The sequence below is a fragment of the Tympanuchus pallidicinctus genome, unplaced genomic scaffold (assembly GCF_026119805.1).
Source record: "Tympanuchus pallidicinctus isolate F22 unplaced genomic scaffold, pur_lepc_1.0 scaffold22, whole genome shotgun sequence".
Lineage (NCBI taxonomy): Eukaryota > Metazoa > Chordata > Aves > Galliformes > Phasianidae > Tympanuchus > Tympanuchus pallidicinctus.
The window spans coordinates 4,438,656-4,459,728 of record NW_026294739.1 but is presented as its reverse complement, the minus strand read 5'-3'; the positions used below and the strand labels follow the sequence as shown (position 1 = coordinate 4,459,728).

Genomic DNA, 21,073 nt, shown 5'->3' with positions numbered 1-21,073 from the left:
CCCATAAAGCACAAGGCATGACAAGATGGGCTGCACTTTACCAGCTGCAGAGCTGTCTGAGTCCAAGTGACACACAGCCGAGGTTCTCCCAGGAAGGACAAATCTGGTTTTAGTAATCTTCTTTGAGACAAAGAAGCTGCATCCTCCTAGCAGTCTGCTCCCACTGCAGTTACTGCTCTCTGTGCTCTCAGTGTGGTTGGCTCAGCTCACCATGCACACTACACCCACTCTGTTGTACAAGAGCAGCTCACCTGTCCCTGCAACAAACACTTGTGTCATGGCCACACCATGGGCCAAACCCCGACACGAAGCAGACGGGTGGTGCTTTTAACACATTAGCATCTTCTACCAGGGGAAATGCTGGAGTATTTTTAGCATGGCTCCAGTGTTGGTCTCTGCACTGTTTTGGCCTTTTTTGGAATTTTTAACTCTGGAAACAAATACGTTACCCTTTACAATAAACAACACCTACTTGCTTTTATTGTACAATACAAAGAGGACTATAGGCTGTACTCCTGAAGACAATAAGGGAGAAAAATAAAGCAGTTCCTTTTGACACAGCTTTCCCCATTCTTGACACCAGGCAGCTCTCTTACTGCTTCCCTCATCTCACCTGTCCCACTTACAAACTGAGCTTTGACTTCACTGCAAAATTCCAACCTGAGTTGTTGCTCAGTTCCTTGTTTGATGTGATGCATGTGGGCTCCGTAAGAGGTCAGAGCAGCACCCTTGCCAACTGCATCCCGTGCAGCTGCTCTGCACACACTCCACAAAATGCATTTCCCAAGGAAGGTCAGAGGGGGAAGCATCTGATGATGGTACATTTGGTTTCATCCCATGCAAATCCCATCACAGCACGGTACTGTCTGTCACGCTGTGCTGTGGGGAGAGCCCAGTGACACAGAGCGAGGAGGAGCGAGTCCAGAGAGCGAGGAGGAGATGGAGTCTTAGCAAAACACAACAACAAGAAGTGACACAAGGCGAGTCTGAAGACTGAAAGGCGATTGCATGCAGTGAGGGAGGGCTGCTCCTCCTCTCTTCTTCCCATTTCATTTCAAATCGTAGCTCCTTCCTCCTCTGGTCCCCATGGGAAACAGGGTTCCTGGGACATGAACGGTGGGAGAGGCTCCTGTGGCCATCAAAGGAGAATGAAGTCCATCAGCTGCCACCAGCTAAGGGAGTGGAGAACAAGTTGCGTCCGTACCAGTTCTTCTTTTCCTCCTCTTCAGAGCCCACGGCCACTGCTTCTGGAGTGGGGGAGGAGATGGGGCACGGGGCAGTGGGACTCATCTCTCGGGCAGCAACACGAAGAAGACGGCCTTGAGGAAGTGCCCAAAGCTGCAGATGGCGGCCACGAGCCAGTGGGAGCGGAGACTGGGATCGGTGCTCACCACACACTTGGTGATGTCTGCCTGAGGAGGGGGAGCAGAGGTCAGCGGCCATGCCCAGACCCACCCGGCCACTGCGTACCTCAAAACAAGCCACGCCTGGGAAAAGGAATGCTACAGAAAGATCAGCAAGCATTTCCATTTTCAACAGCAAAATAAAAGAAACTTTCCTCCCTTTCCCAGGAGAAGCCTTGGCAACAACAGCCTTCCCATCCCTTTCTGCAAAGCACGATGCTTCCCTGAGGTTGTCCTGTTTAATATCAGCTCAAGTTGCTTGCACTTTTTCTCTTGCCTTAATGTTTTATTTGGAGCTTGTTCAAGGAAGTAAATCCATGATTTAAATCGCTAGCAATGCAAGCTTTGTTTGTGGGAATGTGTCTGCTGGCTGCGGTGCTGCCCGGCACATGGGCCAAGAGGTATGGATTGCTGGGCAGCCACTGTCAGGTATTGACAGGAATGGCAGCCAGCGATGAACAGAAATAACAATGCAGTGAATTCATGGAGATCTGATCTCGGCTGGGACGGGGAGGAGAGAGCAGAAAATATCTGGAGGGTAAAGCGAACAGGACAGAAGCGGATAGAAAATAACATCTTCTGGGAGGGGTAAGCAAATTTTCATTCGCTTACCTGCAATTTTGCCTGCAAAATTTGTGTTGTGGTTAAACATCAGCCAAGCACAAGGAACTATGGGCTGCAGCTCTGTGACACAGCGCGCACTGTTACCGTATCAGTTTGATGAGGTTTTCAGAAATACCAGGGACTGTAGGGTGGCAAAAGTGAACCAAAACTGAGAGACAAGGAGGGTAAATATCCATTGGCCTCACAGCTTTCTCTTTACACCATGGCTTGGCAAACAGCCCTTCTCTGACTGGAGTACTGTGTCCAGACCTGAGGCCCCAGAAGAAGACAGATACAGAGTTTGGATGTTTAATGGATGCTAAAGAAGGTCCAGAGGAGGGCCATAAAAACAATCAGAGGGCTGGAACACCTTTCCTATGAAGACAGGCTGAAGGAGCTGGGCTTGTTAAGTTTGGAGAAGAGAAGGCTATGGGGAGACCTCATTGTGGCCTTTCAGTGGTTGAAGGAAGCATAAAAGCAGGAGTGAGCTTTTTGCACAATCTGATTTCAATAAGACAAGGGGGAACGGTTTTAAACTAAGAGAGGGGAGACTTAGGTCAGATGTTAGGAAAAAATTATTTACTCAGAGGATGGTGAGACCCTGGCACTGTTCCCCAGAGTAAAATCCCTTCCAACTCAAATCATTCTGTGATCTTATGACTGAGAAGAGTGCAGCCCTCCTTGAAGAGAGGAATAAGGATCACTGAACATCCCAATAATCTTTTCCAGTGTTCCCACCTGCATTCAAGATGCCAGTGAGACACACTTGAGCAATCTTGGCAATAGTTAGAAGAAAACAAGAGGGTGGACACAGGGACAAAGCAAATACAGCTTTGTTAACTGATGCCAAGATCATGCTGCTTTGGGGTCTCTGAGCTCATACACACTAGGCAAGCAGAGACGGCTTGAGTAGGGAGGAGTGGAAAGCAGCAGGAAGCCTGATCAGTGCATGGGGAATTCCTGGGGTGAACAGCAAGGTAGAGAAATGCTGCAGCTGTAAAAGTCTTGACACTCAGTGCCAGCAGAGCCCACGGCTCCCTGTGTGCCAGAGCCTCACCATAATCAGTGCTGGGTGAATGCACCTGGTGAGCAGCAGCAACAGAGATGGCTGATCTGAGATGAGCATCACCTGCTCTGTGCTGATGCAATGAGCACTCTAATGTGGCCAGCTGAGAGGAGCCGTGCTCAGCAGCACCTTGAGACTGGTACTGCGCTCACTTAGATAAACACAACTGCTCAGCTGTTGAACAATTGCCTTGGTTATTGTAATCCAAACAAAGCGTACCAGATAAGGCACTGAAACTGAACATTTCAAAGCTGCTTAATTAAATAGGCCTTTGTGAGGCACTGATAAGCTGCTACAGTGACAGTTTGATCTCTGCCTGTTATTTATTCATTGAACAAGATCTGGTCTCAAGCTCTTCTGTGGAGCAAACATCCATAACACCTGCTAAAAAAGCTTTCTACTCCCCTGCAAAGCCACTGCTGAGGCTGCGAACAGTCCTTGGGCAGAGATGGTATCCCCAAGAGTTAAATGTTTTTTCTTCCTGCTACAAGTGTTGGGCTTGTAAGGTGTTGAACCATGGCAGTTAGAGGCTTTCTCCACCCTATAAAATATGGGACTGGGGGGCCATAATAGACCATATGGGCCCCTACTGCTGAGCAGAGGCTCTCCCAGCACAGCCCGGAGCACAGAGGTTCCTCTTGGCAGCCCAGGCAGGTGTGTGGTGGGGCCATGTGCACAGAGGAAAGGCGGACACCAGGCCAAGACAAACCAATGGCAGTGAGGTCAGGCACCAGATGAAAGGGACTCCAGCACAGAGCTTGGCCCTTCTGGGAACAGGGCTGAGAAATGTCACGCTGCAGTGCCTAGCTGAGAGGAACAACATTCAGGAAAACACAGCACAAAGGCACAGGGATGAGGAGACTTCCCCTCAGCTGAAGGAGCCACTTGTTTCTGGAGGGAAGCTATCTCCTCTGTGCAGCCCAGATAAGTGTGCTTACAACAGGAGGCAATCAGCACCAACCAGCAGCTTTCACAGCTTTCTTGTCTGATCAGGGGCTTCCCTTTCCTAGGGCCGGATCCTGAGAGCAAGCAGCACGGCTTCAGCAGCACCAGGGCAAATGCAATGGCACTTGAGTAGAAACGGCTGCACCAGGAGCAGACAAGGACAGGGCTCCTCTCCTCAACTGCTGAGAGCCCATTCTGGGCAGGGGATGGGCTCTGTGGCTTGCTTGCTATGCAGCAGACTTTCCAAAAATATCCATTTGGAACTATCAAACTCTTTGTTTTGAAGTCTAACAACACACCACAAAAATTAAAACAAGATGTTGACTTATCTGAACATACATGGTTTACCAGAACAAGGAAGCAACTTAGTTGGGAAACTAGAAGGGGGCACATTCCTGTGCAACATTCCAATTTTAAGGAAACTTTCTTTTTTTTCCCCCCCAAAGGAAAAACTTTCAGAGAAAACATTTCAACCAGCCCCACAGGTGCTCAGAATAAACCTCACTGATGGGCTGAGGTGGGGACAGGAACAGTGCTGCTTGGTGAGTTCTTTCCCAGGGCATCCTCTCCAGTACCTCAGCACAATTATTTGTGCAGACACAAAATGACACACACAAAAAAGTTGGGGCATTCAATACAATGGTTACTCTCCAGCCCAGCCAATCAGCCCACTGGCCCCAAGGTGGCAGCTTTAGAGAGAGCAGGGATGACCAAAGGTGGCAATGATTCTTAGGTGGCAAGGAATCCAAAAATCAGGACACTGCTACCTTTCCAGATGCCCCCCTTCATGCACATCACCCTGCTTCTGACTCTGCCACAGCTCAGCCATCAGCTCGAGCTCCTGGGGAGGTCACTGGTGAGGTGTCTAGCTATTTCACAGCATCTAAATAAAGCTCTTACTCCAAACTGTTCTCCATAGGAGCACTGTATTTCCCATGGGCTATAGAGAGAACCACAGAAATCAAACACTGGGTGATGGCTCCTGCTTACAGTCTGCTACTACAACTGTCTGCCTGCTCCAGAGAAATTTAGGACAGGAACAGAAGAGGCATCAGTGGGTGAGGATTGAATTAGTGCACAGGAAGCTGAAGACCAGAACAGCTGAAGCTGTTGAGGACAGGGCGAGGAGATAGTAACAGAGCTGTGAGAGCCTAGCACAGGAACAATCTCACTCAATGTTTTTCTACAACAAGATGCATTAACTGGGCTGTTTCCTAGTCTGCCCACAGGGAAGCAAGCCAGACCAGCCAGCATCTCTTACCCAGCCTCCTCGCCTCTTCAGCCACGTCACCAAGGTCTTGCGGACAAACTCTCCCAGGCAGTCCACGATGGTGTGCACCATGGCTGGCTGTGCATGACGCACACAGTCCACTGCCAGCCCTGCTGCCACGGCGTAGAGAGAGACCACCTTGCCCCATGTTATGCCTGGGAAAAGAAGAGAGGGTGCTCACACTTACATGGATCCCTCCTCCATCACAGGTGCCCACTCTGTAAGCATGAGGGTTTGAGTCTGGCTGCAGCTGTGGTCCTGCATGCTTTCCTGTGAGTGATTAAAACTGGGCATGCTTTGACCGCTGCTTAGCGCCATACGTGCAGCTTTGGAGGAAGCAGCCCAAAGACATGACCCAAAGACATAAAAACAGTGCTTTTTGGTTTTTTTTTCTAGATTAGAGGAGTCTGTTCCAAAGTGACAGACAGAGCATATAAGCAATAAGCATCTGCACAGTCCATTCTGCCACGACAAAGACCAAACGAGGGAGATAGAGCTACAGGCTCAAGACAGTTGGAGTCCTCCTGGAGTCAATCTCCAACCAGGTAACCCCACGAGCATTTCACAGCACATACCTGTCCCACCAAGGGCAGTGCAGCCAGCCATGCCAGCCAGCTATCTAACCTCCCTAAGCAGAGCTTCCTGCAAGGCTGGCCTGCCCGCAGCAAGAGCCCCATGGATGCTGTCCCAGCAGCAGCCATCTCCCTGCAGCGCTGGCAATCCATGCCCAGGCTGTGCTCTGGGCACCAGCCAGCTCCAGGGTATCCCTATATCAGCCAACACCACAGGGTGTAAATCCTCCACATTCAGGCATCACAGCTAGCAATCTCTGATGAGGCTTTTAACAGGAGCAGCAAGCTGGGAACGCAGCCCTCTGCATGCACACAGCACAGGGGTATGTGGATTTCCCTTGGCTATGCTGGGAAGTTTGCTTTACAGAGAAACTATTCAAATATCAGCCACAGGAATGGTTTGTTACGCTGACAAATATCCATTTGCTGTTCCAAAAAAGCAGTTCTTCCACTCATGACTAATGCGACATCAATATCTACAAAAGATCATTTTGCTAGGCACTGTAGCAGCAATAATAACCCACAGTAGTGTCCTGTGATGCTCTGTTCTCCATAGGAACTGTCCCCAGGATCATAGGAAGTTTATTGATAAAGTGGCTGTTATTTTTCTGGAGGTGTTCCAGAATCATGGGGATGTGGGCAGTGGGCATGGTGGGATGGGCTGGGGCTGGACCTGGGGATCTTAGGGATCTTTTCCAACCTCTGTGATTCTATGATTCTATGGTTCTAACACACAGCAAAGCAGTTTGCCATATGGACATGTTGGTCCAGCTCCAAGGAAGGACGGAGGGAAAGATCCTTTAGTTCTTGCCTTCCCCACTGATTGATGGTACTTCTTGCAGGCTATTGGATTCTAGATATTTCAGGGGGGTAAAGCCCTCCCCAGCACAGGGCCAGAGCCCTCCCCTTCACATGGATGACACAAACTGGCAGCAATGCTTGTTGAAATGATGGATGTGGAGGGCTCAGTGGTCACTTCCCATTCCCTCTTTACAGAGCACTCTATAAGGGTCAAATCAATCCCTGAGGCTGCTTCCTGGCAAACCTGAGCTGCAGGGGTAAGGGAGTAAGAAATCCCTTCCCTCACAATTCCTCCATGCCAAAGCTTCCATCACTGCTGCTGGAGGCAGGGTGGCAGCAGCTGGATGCATCTGCACCAGCTGAATGATTGAAGAGTAATTAAAGCAGAAAATTCCCTAAAATTTCTGCCCGTGGAGGTGGGACAGAAAAAAATGAGACAAGCCACTTCGAAAGTGTTTTTAAAAGTAAGAAATACAAGCTGCAGCCTCAAGGCCAGCCTTGGAGCTGGAGGTATGTAAACACTGCGAGCCCAAGGGAAAATGAATTAGCAGGAAAGAGCTGCTCTTGAATGCATTCCCACAGCATGTCAGCGAGCCCAGGGGAGCGTGTGGCCACGCAGCCCCCAGCACTGTGCTGCCCAAGCACTCAGACAAACTGCCCTCATCCCACTCGCATCCATCTGACCTGCCAGTCAGACCTCAGAGAAACATAATCCTGTGCTACGTTTCAGCAGCTTGAAGGATGAGCCAGGCTCAGTATGCTCTCCTCTGGTGGAGAAAAAGGTGCCAAGAAGGATGTGCACAATGCAGGGAGCTCATAAAGCCTGCAGGGTGAGGCAGCAGCGAGGTGCATTGCTAGCAACATTCCAGCTGCAGGGAGGTATGTTCTCTTGGCAACCTCATGCATCCCTGGTCCTTTTTGCACAGGGCTCACTGCAGCCTAAGCACTGTTAATTAGGAGCTTACCAACATCCAAAACTATAAAACCAGTATAATCATAGAACCATAGAATCACTGAAGTTGGAAAAAACCTCTAAGGTCATCTGGTCCAACCACTAACCCATTCCCACCGTGCCCACTGACCATGTCCCTCGGTGCCACATCTACACAGCAGTGCTAAGCAGGGGGTGCAACTGTCCTCTTCAACAAGACAGGGTAAAACTCTCACATTCCATTGCTGGACAGGCACTGCAAGTGACTGATGGGCTCCTCAGACTGTCTTGGCACTGCAGTGTCAGACTGGAGCTGTTTTCTTAATAAACTGGACAGTGAAAATCAGGGTCAGATGCTTTAGCCATTGGTAACTGGCTTGAAAATTCAGGCTGCATTTGAGCTCTTTCATTTCCTTCACCCATTAAGAGCTTCTTTCCTCTGAACTATGAAAAAACAAAAAAAAAAAAAGAGAAAAGTGTCTGGCTGTCACTGCTAGCACTGATCTGCTGGATTTAACATTAAATGCCGAGTCTTGAGACTGCTGCTAGGACTCATGAATGTTAAAATCAGTGAACTCTTCCCCCTCTACTACTCAGCAGCCTTCTAGCAAGAGAAGCTACAGTAATGAATTGACAAAAGCCACTGAAGCACTGCCACAACCTCACATCCACAGGCTGTCCTGCTGGTTGGTATAAAGCAGAGATGGAAAGAAGAGAAAGCAGAGCATGCAGAGCAGGGTAAGCTGGGAACCCACGCCCATGCACAACCATCTGCTGGAGGCTAATGCTGCACTGAGTCCCCAGCACCCTCAGCATAGCTTTAGCCTGAGCTCCTACTACATCCCCACAGCTTCCCAACTGCCACTCTCAATGGACTGAGTCTGTGGCCTTAGCACCTCAAAACCCCTGAGTTTGGGGCCAAGAGATACAATTTCCAGCTTTATTTTCAACAGGACCACAACATTTAAGACCATTCAAGCTTTTCATGCGACTCCTGAGCTTGGAATTGAGGAACAACGAGTGCATTTCTCAACAAACACACACTATCAATGCACGAGGTGAGGCTCCCAGCAGCCAGCAGGGCTTTCTCCCAACACATGGCATGCTGCTCTGTCTGGAGCCATCCAGCTTTCCATTGAATTCCCCATGTCACTTGTGATGTGGGCTGGTTTGGATGCAGTCAGCTGTGTTCAGCTAAGATAACCTACTTGTCTGTGCTGCAAACACCCATGCCTGCAAACCTGACCTCTGCTTTTCAAGGCAAATAAAGCTCAGCACTGAAATGACAAGACTGTCCTTTGACACAGCAACACTCAGACATGCCTGCCATGTTTGCGTGGCTCAGAGGAGAGCCGTCCTGCCTCCAAACACAAGGCAGCAGCTGGAAGCAGCAGGCTCCATTGCAGCCCTGGCTGTCGCTGGGGGAAAGGAAGCCAGGAAGAGGGAACTCCCTTGTGATGAGTTAGCTCTGGCTCCCAGCACCAGCAGCATGAGCTGGAACAAGGGAGGCTCCCGTGTAATGAACCTGCTCCGGTTGCCAGCGGTGAGCAAAGGAGCTTGGAATGAGCGACCTCCCTGTGCGATGCGGTAACACCACCTCCTACAGAGGCAGGGCAGGAGACGGCTTCTAGAACGAGCGAGAAATGCCAGGAGGATGCACAGAACGGGGCACTTCCCCGCCAGAGCATGGAGGAGCTCATTAAATCATTACAGAAGGGCGTGCTGCCAAACTGCCCACGGCTCTTTCCTAAACCTGGCCCCACCTCGCAGCCATCCCATAACAGCGGCCCCATCCTGTTCCTGCCCGCCCCAGCCCTGTCTGCCTGTCTGGGCGCGGTACCTGCAGTGAAGATCTGTGCAGCCACGGCCAGGAAAGCATCCGTCACCACCGTCTCCGAGTGCAGCGAGATGTTCAGCTGGCGGGCGATGTTGCGATAGACGTTGGGGCGAATGTATTCCAGCTCGTCCCCTGCAAGCAAGCACTCGGGGTCAGCATGCTGGAATCACGGCTGAGGCCGTCCCTCCATCTGGTGTAAAACAGGCAGCACAGCTCTCAGGGTCACTTAGAAGCAGCCCCAGCACCTCGGTCTTTTGTGCCAGTATCGCCTGCGCCCTCCTTTCCCCACAGTCTGAAAGGAACAAAGCCGGCAGCGAGAAAGAGGCACATACACCTGTGTGAGCTGTTGGAAGGTACACCCTTTCTCAACCTGTACAAAAATGTCATGAGATGAGAGTGACTCAGGCGTGCTGGAGGCTGACAGAAGCCAGGAATCCACCTGGAGCCACACAGCATTGAGCAGAGACTCCCGGCTCAGCTCTTTGTGCACAGAGTGACAGAGCAGAGCTCCTAACCCAACTCCCAGCACTCCATTTGCTTGCCTGGCTTCCCCAGCAATGTTCCTGGCACACACAGGATGTGCTTTCTACCCAGGTTGTTTTTTCCCCAGCTGGGACCCAGTTGGTGGTGTCACGTTAGCTCGAAGATCAAGACAAAAAGAGCAAAAAGAGAACATCCTCCTAGCAGGCCTGTGCTGGAACATGAGCAGCACAGCTTTCCTCTGCAGTCTAACAAGCCATCCTGACCAGTACAATCGTTAACTGCTATCTCTAATTGTTTTACCTCTCATGGATATTTAAGAAGATGCTGTAGGAGTGTTACACGATGTGAGCATGGCATGGGACCAAAGCCTTGTGTGCATGGAGATTCTCACTTGGCCATCTAGATGAATGCTTGTCCTTCTGCATAGGAGGACGCAAGGGAAGAGGAGAGCTGTCACGGCCCCTAGACATCCATAGGGTCACTTGAGCACTCTGACTTGGGTGGGATCCGTAAGAACCATCGAGTCAATATCACTGCAGGGCCAAGGTGGTTTGTCCCAGCCAGAAGCAACCAAGCACCCAGAGGATGACATTAAATGGGAACAAAGGCATCATCCCATCAGGGGTTTGTTAAGCAGCAGCTGCTCAACTTGAATTCATAAAACTATTCCCCAGCACTCAGCATAAGACAAGCAGAGCCCAGCTTCACAGGAGGCCACAAACAAATTCTTCTGGCCCCTTGCGCCTGGTGCATTGTTCCACATGGGCTGAGGAAAGAGGAAACTCTGAGCCTGCATGGCCAGGGCTGATAAGAGGCACCATTCCTTATATCCTCAGCAGCTGCTCTGGCTCTGCAAGGAGCACACAGCCTTGTCCCCAGCCCAGAGGGGTGGCTGGGACATAATTTGGGCTGGGCTCAGTGCCTGCAGCCTGCTCCTGGTGCTGCATCCTCTGGTTCAGGTACACCAGACCTACACCACATGTGGTAGGTTGGTCTGAGATCTCTTGGCCATATCATTGGGTTTTACCACCTCTGACTATCCTACTAAGAAGGACAGCTCCTCCTTCTTGCTGCATGGGAACCAAGCAAGCCATGGCTCTCTCCAAGCAGATTTTGTCAGCCAAGCCTCTCCATCTGGAGGAGAATCAGTGGTAGCAGTGTCACCCAGGAGACGCCTCCAGACACAGGCTGCCACCTGCTCGCCCTTCAGTGTCCTCCTGGCCTCCCACAGAAGATCTGGCTCAACCCCAGGCCAAGAAAAACTGGGGAGACAAAGAGGCAGCCAGGCTGACAGATGGACAAAAACAACAGAAGATTCAGCATACGAGAGAAAACATGTAAAAGAAGAGTAATTTAATAAAAGCCAGCCAAAAGAAAACCATGTATGCCTTAAAAACAAATTTGGGATAACATCCAAAAGAACTAGAAAGAGGAGAAAGTGGGGGAACCAGTCTGGTACTGATTTGGTTGGGCTCAGTTAAAGGTTGCTTCACCAGACTTACTTGAACTTTGGTGTAATTAAATCAGATGCAAATGCCAATGGTAGTTTCCAAGCCAAATGTGAACTGATATTCCAACCTGCAGGCAAAGAGGGATGTTGGAAGCAACCTCCTAGAACCAGAGCGCTGGGATCTAGAGAAGAGTGCTTGACTTGAGCATGCAGGTCAAAGCCTAAAGCCAAAGGTAGGCAATGGGCAGCAGCCAGAGGTTGCACGGGCTGCAAGCACTGCTCCAGAGCTGCTCCCGCAGCCATGTCAAGTGCACAGCTGAGTGCTCTGCCAGGGCAGCCGCTGGGTGCCCACAACTGCCATGACTGAAGAAGTCTCTACTGCTCTGTGCTGCTGGGCACAGATAGCCATCCTTATCGTCCTGCATCACAAGGCTTAGTTTGGTGCAGAGGTCCCTGTATCAATGATTGGTACACTGCCCCAAGCATGGAAGATTCTACAGCTGCCCCAGTGACCAAAAACAGGAAAAGAACTTGCTAAATGATTGGGGTAGGGAAAGGTGAAGAGAGTACACTAACACACTGCCACTGAAAAGCAGTGTTATAAAATCTCTGGTACACACATCTAATCAATTACTCTTAAACATCTCTGCAACCACCTCTGTGAGCTGCTGATGAAGCCCAGGCATGGAGCTGCCAGGATCCCACCTGTGCCTGGAGAACCACAAGCCCCATTCAAAATGCCAAGCTGAGAAAAACTACAGAGAGAAACAAAACTGTCACGCAGATGCAGTTTTACACAGTTTAAACATCATTTGCTGTTGGGTCTCGGAACCACAGTGCTGAGCAATGACCTAAAAGATGAAAGCTGTGCAAGCCAAGGAAGATTCCCAAGCCCAGACCACATGCAGGGACTCACCCAGGCGCAGCAGGATGGCAGACACCTCAGCCAGCTTGCCGCCAGGCATCGGGGTATTGTGCTCAGGTTTGCTCCAGCTGACGCCTGCACGGATCAGCCTCGAGTTGATGTAGTCCCTGCAGAGAGCCTTGGCTTGGGACACAAGCTCCTTGTCAGTGGGAGACCTGTCAAACACCTCCATCACCTCTGCAGCAAAGACGGAGGAGCGGCGCAGCACTTCCATCCTCGCAGCAAAGCCACCCAGCTCCAGGCTGGGCTGAGCCTTAGGGAGGCAGCGATCCACGGGGCTCCGTCACAGCTCTCAGGAGCTGCTCTCCCAAGGACAGTTTTTCATTTTACCTGTTGAATAAGAGCATCTTTAAGTTCTCCAGAACTCCTATTCAGGTATCACGCCTTACAGTTACACTGATGTTGGCAGTATCATATTTGCGAGAGTGGCTGCATCCTCTGCCCTGGCTGCTCTGACCCCACCAGCAGTCTGGCCCACAGCAGTTCCCAGCCACTGAGATGTTTTCCCTTTATCTATTTGCATTCAGCAGTTCCAGTATCGCACTGCAGACAGACTGGATGGTCAGACACGGAAACAATTCAGCAGACAACTTCATCTTGTTTCAATTAAACTGGAAAAAAACCTGAATCCCAAATACCAGCTGCAACAACCTCAGCCAGAGGCAGACATTCCAGCGCAGTGGGGCATGGATCTGTCTGGAGGAATGGCACTAACAGACAGCACAGGAACAGAGGGGCAGGAACATCTGAGATGTCCCAGAGGCCCTTGGCTGTGGTGGAAGACCTGGTCCTTATCACATTCTCAGAGGGGTTTTGGTTCTGCAGCTTTTTCTGTTTTTATAGCAACATATGTACTGCTACTCAAAATGCTTCAGTAACAGCAAAAAAGGAAATCAGATTCTAAAAAAATGTTCCCAGGTGTGAATGGCTATAGAGAAAACACAGAATTTCTACAGCCATGTGAATTCACGTTGGTCTTTCTCACCCAGTGCTGCTCTGGGAAGCACACTCAGACCTAAGGCTCTGCCCAGGTGTCAGCCAATGCATTTCTGAGTCCTCATTGTTGGACAGCTGCTTACAATCAGACTAAACAAAGCCAGTTACTTTTGCTCTTCCCAATGAAAAATATATTTACCCCTCATGTTGCGCTCTGGTTCCCCTCGGTGTCTCCTGACGGGTTGGTTCGGTGCTCCTCCTGCAGAACCGGGTCAGTGGGTGTAGGGTTCCCCACCGTGCCCCCATCCCCACATCCCACTGACAGCCCTGGGCTCGCCGCGCTGCTTTTAAGGGACCCAGAGGCAGAGGAAAGCTTCTAGCTTTAGCCTTGTAAGGAAGATGAAATAACCGGGAGGTGGGGTTGCGGGAGCCGGAGAGCTGCGCTTCCTCCTCCCCTTTCTGTGCTCTTAAGGAGGCTCGCTGCAGAGCCATGTCGAGACTACACTGCTGGAGTGAGCAGGGAGTGCTGGAATGGGAGGGGAAGGCCGTGCTGCAGCCGTCCCCCCGCCCTCAGCTGTGGATTCCTAATAGAGAATCACAGAATCATTAAGGTTGGAGAAGACCCCTGAGATCCCCGAGTCCGACTGCACCTCATGTCACCGTGCCCATTGCCCACGTCCCTCAGTGCCACATCTCCACGGCTCTGTACACCACCACGGATGGTGGCCCCCACCTCCCTGTGCAGCTGTGCAGTGCCTCGCTGCTCTGTCTGAGCAGAAAAGAAATTCTACCAGCCCAAGAAAGAAGAATCTGAGTAAGCTGCATCCTTTCCAACAGGAGCTGCCCATCCCTGACCCATTCCTTCCCTGCAGAATGCACTCTGTGGCCTCCTGAACAACCATATTTCTGCCTTTGCAACTCTCATGGCCAAACAATCATTAAAAATGTGGCCTAAGCTACAGCAGCTGACAGCTTGAAACAGAAGTTCTGTTTAAACTGCTCCTATTCAGTAGAGCCCTGAAACAAAGATGAGGGCTTAAATATCAGTATTGCTTAACTAATGATCATGTTTGTCAGAATTCTGGCAGGCGTGCAGGTGCCACAGACCTTCCCTGCTCTCCTGGGTGCCAATCCCACCCCACATGTTCCCTGCCTGCTGTCACACCAAAAGATGCCTCTTTAGATGGTAGTACATGAAAGAAAGCTCAGCACACAGCACTGAGCCAGCCATGCAGGAACAATGCTGCAGCCCAGGGAGCTGCTGGTGTCTGCTGAGCTCCTTTGTCCATAACACATTCAGGCTACAACATTTAGAGGCTAAACCTATACTGGGGATCCCTCGTGGCAAAGGACTACCAGAAAACGGCACTGAAACACTTGTCTCACCCCAAAACATTGTTCCCATTGTAGGTATCCGTGGCATGGCAGTGTTTTGGCTCCAGCAGGCTCTAAATTACAACACCTGCCTATCTATCTCAGATGGGGACGATCAGAAAAGCTTGGAGCACTCACTTCCTAAAATAAGAGCCAAAAAACCCCAACAAAACAGGACTACACCTCATAAACAGGGCTGCTCTGGCAGAGCACCAGCACCATAATGGTCCTCAGCCTTCCACCATGCCACCCTGACCCTCTTGCATCACCTCAGCCATTCTGTCTTTCCCCACTGCCTTTCCTGGTCCATTTAGGCAGCAGCTCTTGGGTTGTGTTGGCAAGGGATCCTTTACTGCTGTGAGTGCCCATGGGGTCATGCTACAGGTTCAAAGCCATTGGGGCACTAACAGGAGGATCAGCAAGATGAGAAGAAACAGCACTTTTCCTACAGAAACATCTTGCCAGCTCCAACAGAAAAACAATACATGGAAGTAGCAGCATAATGGGACCCAAGCAGAACACAGAGGGTTTTTGAACTTTCCCCTTAATTCTGAAGGGCTCAGTTCAGAGCCTCATGGAACCCAGGCAGTTACTTGCAGTATTCTGTGTAGGAGATTGCCCCGAGCACCTCTCCTGAGCAGCATCTTGCAGTGCTGTGTTCTGTAGCAGAACAAAGGGGCTGCGTTGCAGGCAACGTTACCTTCCACAGCCTCCAGATGGTTCACCTTCTCAAGTACACAGGTCTGGTGGTTTACACTCATCAGGATTAGTAAGCAATCCATTACTTAGGGATCCGACAGATTATCACTAACACCAATGTTTTCTTCTCTTAGCTGTCATGCTCACTGCTGGTGTTTGCAGGCACAAGTCTCCTGTTACAAACATGCCTATATACGCACATATGTAGATACACATATACAAAGACATGCTGTACTCCAGGACTGGGGTACAACCCCATGGAAGGGAAACTGGAATGAACTTCCTATTACTAAGCAGTGCTATGAGCTGAATCCTCATCATCTCCACCCTTATTCCCAAATTTGATTTCCCATGAAGAGCACAACCATTGCCACTCAGGTATCAAGCCACAGTAAAAGAGCAGCTCCAAGCTGTGATTTGATAGACAAAACTTCATTTCTTAGCACAAACAACATATTTACATATTGTACCACTAAAATAGAAAAAGCAAAAGTACAGCATGAGGTCAACATCCCCAAGAGAGCAAAGAGGATTCTCCCCTTTCAGTCCCTAAGGCACAAGGGCAGAGGATGAGCCTTGGCATCACTGCAGCAACCGATCAATCCCCAGGATGGGAACCAGGTCCCACACCTCCATGCAGGGATGCTCTCACAGGTGCAGACAGGTGAAGGCAGGCAGATGCCTCTGCCTGCACTGACCCTGACATCTCAGGAGCCCAAATGGGTGCTGTACTGGCTTGGCAGCATTTATGAGCTCTGATGCATTGATGTGCAGCCTAGAAACATGTGCCGGGGCACAGCAGTGTCCTACACAGGCAGATGGATTGCTGGAGCTGATAACAAGGAAGGAGTCTGCCTTGCACATGTTTGCATGTCCTAAACATGCCCTGAAGTATTTCTGCACATTCAGGACACAGCTCTGCATTTATCTTAAGCCCTTGGTGACTTCTGGAAAGGCTCAGCCTCTAGAGCTGGGCAGGGCAGCAGAAGGAAACCCTGTCAGCTTTGCCATCAGACAAGTGTCCATGAAGCCACAGCCTACTGTCACCTCTGCATACAGAAGTGCAGCTGCAGTGATTTGGAATTGCGTGGTGCATTGCACAAGGCAGATGGATGCTGCCAGCAGGTAATCACCAGAGCCTTGTGCAAGAGCAGAGACAGCTCACCAAGTGCAGCTTTCCCAGTGCTCCCACAATTACAGCCTTCACGAGTTGTGATGGGAGAGTCTCACTGAACAAAAACAAAGAGACTACAACTTCTTGTTACCTGACACTGAGCTATCCTGATCGGTTCTGGAGAACAGGCAGGACAAAGCTGCCCCTCCTTCTACCAGAAGGGTGAGTGCCCAAAGCAAGGTTAGTTACATCTGTTGGCTTTGAACTCCAGAATTTCCCCTACTTGGACTTGGAAAGCTTTGGGCCGGAGCGTTTACCTGATTCTGAAAGGCAAGAAAGGAAATTTGAACATAATTTTGAGGAGCCCCAGCACTACCTTCAATGGGCTCCACAGCACGGCCCTCACTTTTCCAGGCTCACTGCAAGAGCTGCTGCTGGTCCGGGGCCACCCGCCTGAGTGCTGCCACGTATCAACAGCTGGCACTGCATGTTGGAATGCCAGCAAACTGCTGGCCAGGTGCTCAGAGCCAACGATGCTCAGGGTGGGCCCACTTCAGACAAAGCATTTGAGTCAATTTTAATCATATTTCAGAATCAGCAAGCAGGAAATCTTGTTTGAGGTCACCGATTTTAATCTGTTTTTGCATTTGTTTCTCGGGTAGGGTGAGTCTCAGTTGGAATTAAGACCTGTTTACTTGCAAGTAAGCACAGCTCAGTGCTACATTTCCCCTCTTGGCTAAAAAGGAGGAAAATTATGTACTAAAGCAATTCTATAGCTGAAACAAATGAGAAATCTGAACATATTGCAGGTGCTAAGCATTCTGTGTTCTGCTTAGCAGGTTATTCATGTCACTTGGTGTATGCCCTCCTGAAGAGTGATCCAAATGCAATTAGAGATAAATAGAAACAAATGATGTCTTTATGTGCTAAATTAAAAGAGCAAACGTGAAAAGGCTGTTAGAATTCATAAAGCACCTGAGACAAAACAAAACAAAAGAAAAAGAACATGCTTGATACAGCTACCGAATTGAGTCAACTGCTGAAATGAATAAGCAACTTCTGACACCAATGGCCTTTTTCACGGTCCCAGAACCCCAGCCAGCTCAAACCTGAAGTCTTCAGTACACAAGAGGTCAATCAGTTAAACTAGAATTAGGGGAAGCTTTTCCAAGGAATGAAGAAATATGTAAAACTGTGGTTCTGGGGGAGGGAGGTTTCTCATTCAAGTCACTGCTTTCTGCTGAAGCAAGCAGAGCAATTTTCAGACCCAACAAATGCTTCAGTATAGAACCATAGAATCAAATCATACAATCATGAAGACTGGAAAAGACCACCAAGATCACCAGGTCCCACCACCAACCCATCAGCCATGCCCAAGAAGCTGCAAGCAAATGGTTATTTGTTCTGCAGGAGGGGCAGCGCTGCTTAACATCATCCCTCGTGGTGAAGGCAATTTGAAAGAAGCCACAAACAGTCAGGTCACACACTGGATTGTATCAGAGAGCAGCAAGCTGTGTTTGCCTGCCCCAGGAGGGAGCACAGCCAGCTGCATGGCTTCCCACTGCAGCTGCAGCAGCTAGCATATCTCCTCTTGCAGGTCTCTGCAGACAAACAGGCAGGCTGACAGACAGGCTCTGTGCAGCCCTGCATGCTTCCTGTTGAACATCTGTGGTTTAAGGGACAGAGGTGCCCCTCTACCAGAAGTGACAACACAGGGTAGATGTTCAGCGTGAGTCATTTAACAGGCAGAGCTTCTTAATTTAAAAGAAGTGGGAAATGCTTACCTTCAGTTTTGAGAGAGAGATCAGCTTCACGCAGACCTGCACAGCATCTGTGCGAGTTTCTCCTGCGCATTCCAAAAGCAACTCCATACCCAAGGTCTGCTTTCTCATGTCCTGGTAATCACAGACCAGGATAGAACCAACACACTGCCATGTTTCTTGCTGGCACTAACATATGTCTGGTGTTTTGATTGGAAAAATATATGTTTGGGATTGAAGAATTTCATTTCTAGAAGGAGCCACGAGATCAGATCACTGCAGTGCGTGAGACCGATTCACTAATCTGCCTGAATTATCACTTAGCCTTGCAGAAATTAACGTCACAGAGCTGCCAATGGTTTTTTTGGTCCAGCAAAGGACAGAATTTTGATGCTGGCATCAAGCCCCACATCAGAAAGATGCATAAAGGAGTAAGTAGCTTTGCAGCTTCTTATTACACAAGACACAAAAGTCTTCTCAGAATCCTCGTCTGAGAAACAGTGCCCCCAAACAATTCATTTTGTGAATCATTCTGTTTAAAAATGTTGCTGGACAAATGCAAGAAAAGGAGTCTCCCCTTAACAAAGCATGGACTGCTAGGTTTTCCTGGCACAAAGGGTCTCAGACACGCACCATGAGAGCTCATTTCTCAGAATATGTATCTCCAAGTAATCGGTTTCATGTAGTGTTATATTTTAGTCTAACGGCATGAAAAGCATGGAGGTTTCACAGAGGAAACCTCCTGAACTCAGAAGGGGTCAGAAGCATCTCAGGAGAGTGAGTGGGGCTGTCATCTGGACTGCAAAGATCTTTGTGAACACAAACATGAGTACAGTGTGGTTCTATCAGAATTAGAGCTGCATGCTCTGCCCCTGGTTGGCCCATCTGCACAGGCAGTGGCAGGCAATTATCGCACATTTCTTTCCTGATTCTGGCTATTGCCATCTTTTTCTCCTCATTTTCTGCAGTGAACAACTCCAAATGGATTCCTCCATATCCAGTTTAAAAGCAGGCAGGGAATGAAAGCACGATGTCACGCTGTTGGTTCCAGCAGAGCACTCTGTTCTGTTTCAAAGAGTAGACACACTAATTTCCATAGCTGTGCTGTGGCTCCAGACAAGGCTGTCTCTTCGAGTGCTCAGTGAGTGCCAGCTCTGTCCCCAGGTGCTGGCTGCTGCGCAGCTCATGCCCCATCACTGGCTCCCATCATTCACTTTGTTAAACAGGGATGCTCTGGGGTCTCCTGCTATCAGCACAGGACTCCCAGGGCAGTCCGAAGGGACCAGCTGGGAAGGCAAAGCATCCCTGCAGATCCATTCCTGCCTAAGCAGAGAGCCAACGTCTGTGAGGGTTTAGGATTCAGCTTCATCAGCTGTTTTCTGCCGCTGCACAGGAACATGGTTTGGAAGAACAAGTACTCAGTGCTCTCAGCTTGGAAGCAGCCTGGCTTAATTTGAGGATTAGTCATTGGGAGAGAAAAGATGCTCAGCCAACCCAGGAGTCAGCTCCACTTGGAGCTTTACAGCTGCAAGAGCCACTCCTGCTTATTCCACTTTACCAGCAGCACTGGGAGATAAAGGCCCTTTTCTTTGCTGAACACTCAAAACAGTCTTAAGAGCCACGATATCAGCAGGAAAAGAGAGCCTCAGTATTGCAAGACTTGTAGTGAGAGAGTCTGCAGGAACAAGAGTGCTGGAGCTCAAGCAGCCCGCTGCAGCTTCCATACAGCTGGGGGCTCTAGAAGGGGAACCATAAGAGCAAGCGGGCTTCTACAGCACTCGCTCAGTGTGTTCTGTCTTGGTAGGTAGGCACAGGTTCCTCTTAAAAGTTGTCCTCGCATCTCCTATAAGGAGCAAGGTTTAAGGCCTGGAGAAGTTCACAGCTGCCATCACTCAGCAGTCACCTCATGCCTAGCAGTGCCTGGCAGGTGGGGTGGAGCTCATCAGCCCTATGCCTCGCACTGAACGAGCACTTGAGGTTTGGAGAACTCTATTCTAATACTTTGCTTTGCTAAATCCACATAAGGCACTCGCTGCTTCAGTTCAAAACTTTCACCATAAAGAAGGCCGACGGGGAAGAACATCCCATTTAACACTGTCAGCATAGCTTGCAAGTTGAGGCAGAGGCTGTTTTGGCACAGCCTAGCATCTGCTGAACAGAAGCTCAGTGGCCCAGTCTAGACAGCAGCCGTAAACCACAGCGAGGAGGAAACCTGCTGGCAAAGCCCGGTTCTTGCTTCCTCCATACAAGTGCATTCTTCCCGCAGTTTGGAAGCTGCTCCTGGGAGGTGATAAATTCAATGTGTTTCTCCTTTCCTTCTCTAGTTTTGCTGCTTAACTGCCTTCCACAGGCACAGCGCTGTTCTGCACCGCTCACTCCAGCAGCTCAGCGCAGAAGAGCACTTCAGCCCGTCGGTGTGCCGATGCCGGAGCTCCTCTTTGGACCGAGCTGTTCCTCACCCAGCACCACGGAGCCCAGCAGGGCCGCGTGCCGCTCCAGAGGCACAGGGCTGCAATCCGTGGTCGCCACCTGGTGGCAGCGACACAAAACAAAGCGGGCTCGCTCCACAAACCCGCTCGCCAGCCCCGATCGCTCCCAGAGGCGGCGATTTGCCGGGCAGGGGCGCTTCTTAAGGCACTTCACGAGGGCTCGCCTTAAACGAAACCAACACAAGGCGTTAAGCACCGCTCCCTGCCGCCGTAACCCCAGCACCGCAGCGCACAGCCGGCGCCGCGCAGTGCCACGGGAGCCGTAGTCCGCGCCTCCGCTTCCCCTCAGCCGCTCCGCCCGCCCCGCGCGCGGCTCGCCGGGACACGCGGTCCGTACGGGCGGCACCCGGGCGGCGCGGGGCGGGGCGGGAACTACAGCTCCCAGCAGGCGGCGCGGCGCGGCCTCCCCTCCCGC

The 21,073-nt window shown here is 50.4% G+C and overlaps 1 protein-coding gene across 4 annotated transcripts; it reads right to left on the bottom strand.

Moving 5' to 3' along the window:
* Positions 1-451: 451 nt before the first annotated feature.
* On the bottom strand, positions 452-20,648 carry BOK (BCL2 family apoptosis regulator BOK). 4 transcript variants are annotated; one of them, XM_052687252.1, is made up of 5 exons: positions 18,194-20,648; positions 12,278-12,616; positions 9,432-9,560; positions 5,279-5,442; positions 452-1,487 (listed from the first exon to the last, which is right to left on the bottom strand). In XM_052687252.1, exons 2-5 carry the CDS (start codon positions 12,498-12,500, stop codon positions 1,287-1,289), a joined length of 717 nt encoding a protein of 238 aa, XP_052543212.1. In that variant the 5' UTR covers positions 12,501-12,616; positions 18,194-20,648; the 3' UTR covers positions 452-1,286. The 4 variants fall into 4 exon arrangements, with proteins under 4 accessions (XP_052543212.1, XP_052543210.1, XP_052543214.1 ...); XM_052687250.1 differs by lacking the exon at positions 18,194-20,648 and adding an exon at positions 13,422-13,773; XM_052687254.1 differs by lacking the exon at positions 18,194-20,648 and adding an exon at positions 13,422-13,686 and having other exon boundaries at positions 452-1,408.
* Positions 20,649-21,073: the final 425 nt, after the last annotated feature.

What these genes read in the sequence shown, in the direction of transcription:
- BOK (XM_052687252.1), bottom strand. Translation starts at nt 12,500, where the DNA reads ATGGAAGTGCTGCGCCGCTCCTCCGTCTTTGCTGCAGAGGTGATGGAG. An exon ending in TGCCATCCTGCTGCGCCTGG is followed by an intron (nt 9,561 to 12,277) that starts GTGAGTCCCTGC and finishes GCTTGCTTGCAG; the next exon opens with GGGACGAGCTGGAATACATT. An exon ending in TGCACAGATCTTCACTGCAG is followed by an intron (nt 5,443 to 9,431) that starts GTACCGCGCCCA and finishes TTCTTTTCCCAG; the next exon opens with GCATAACATGGGGCAAGGTG.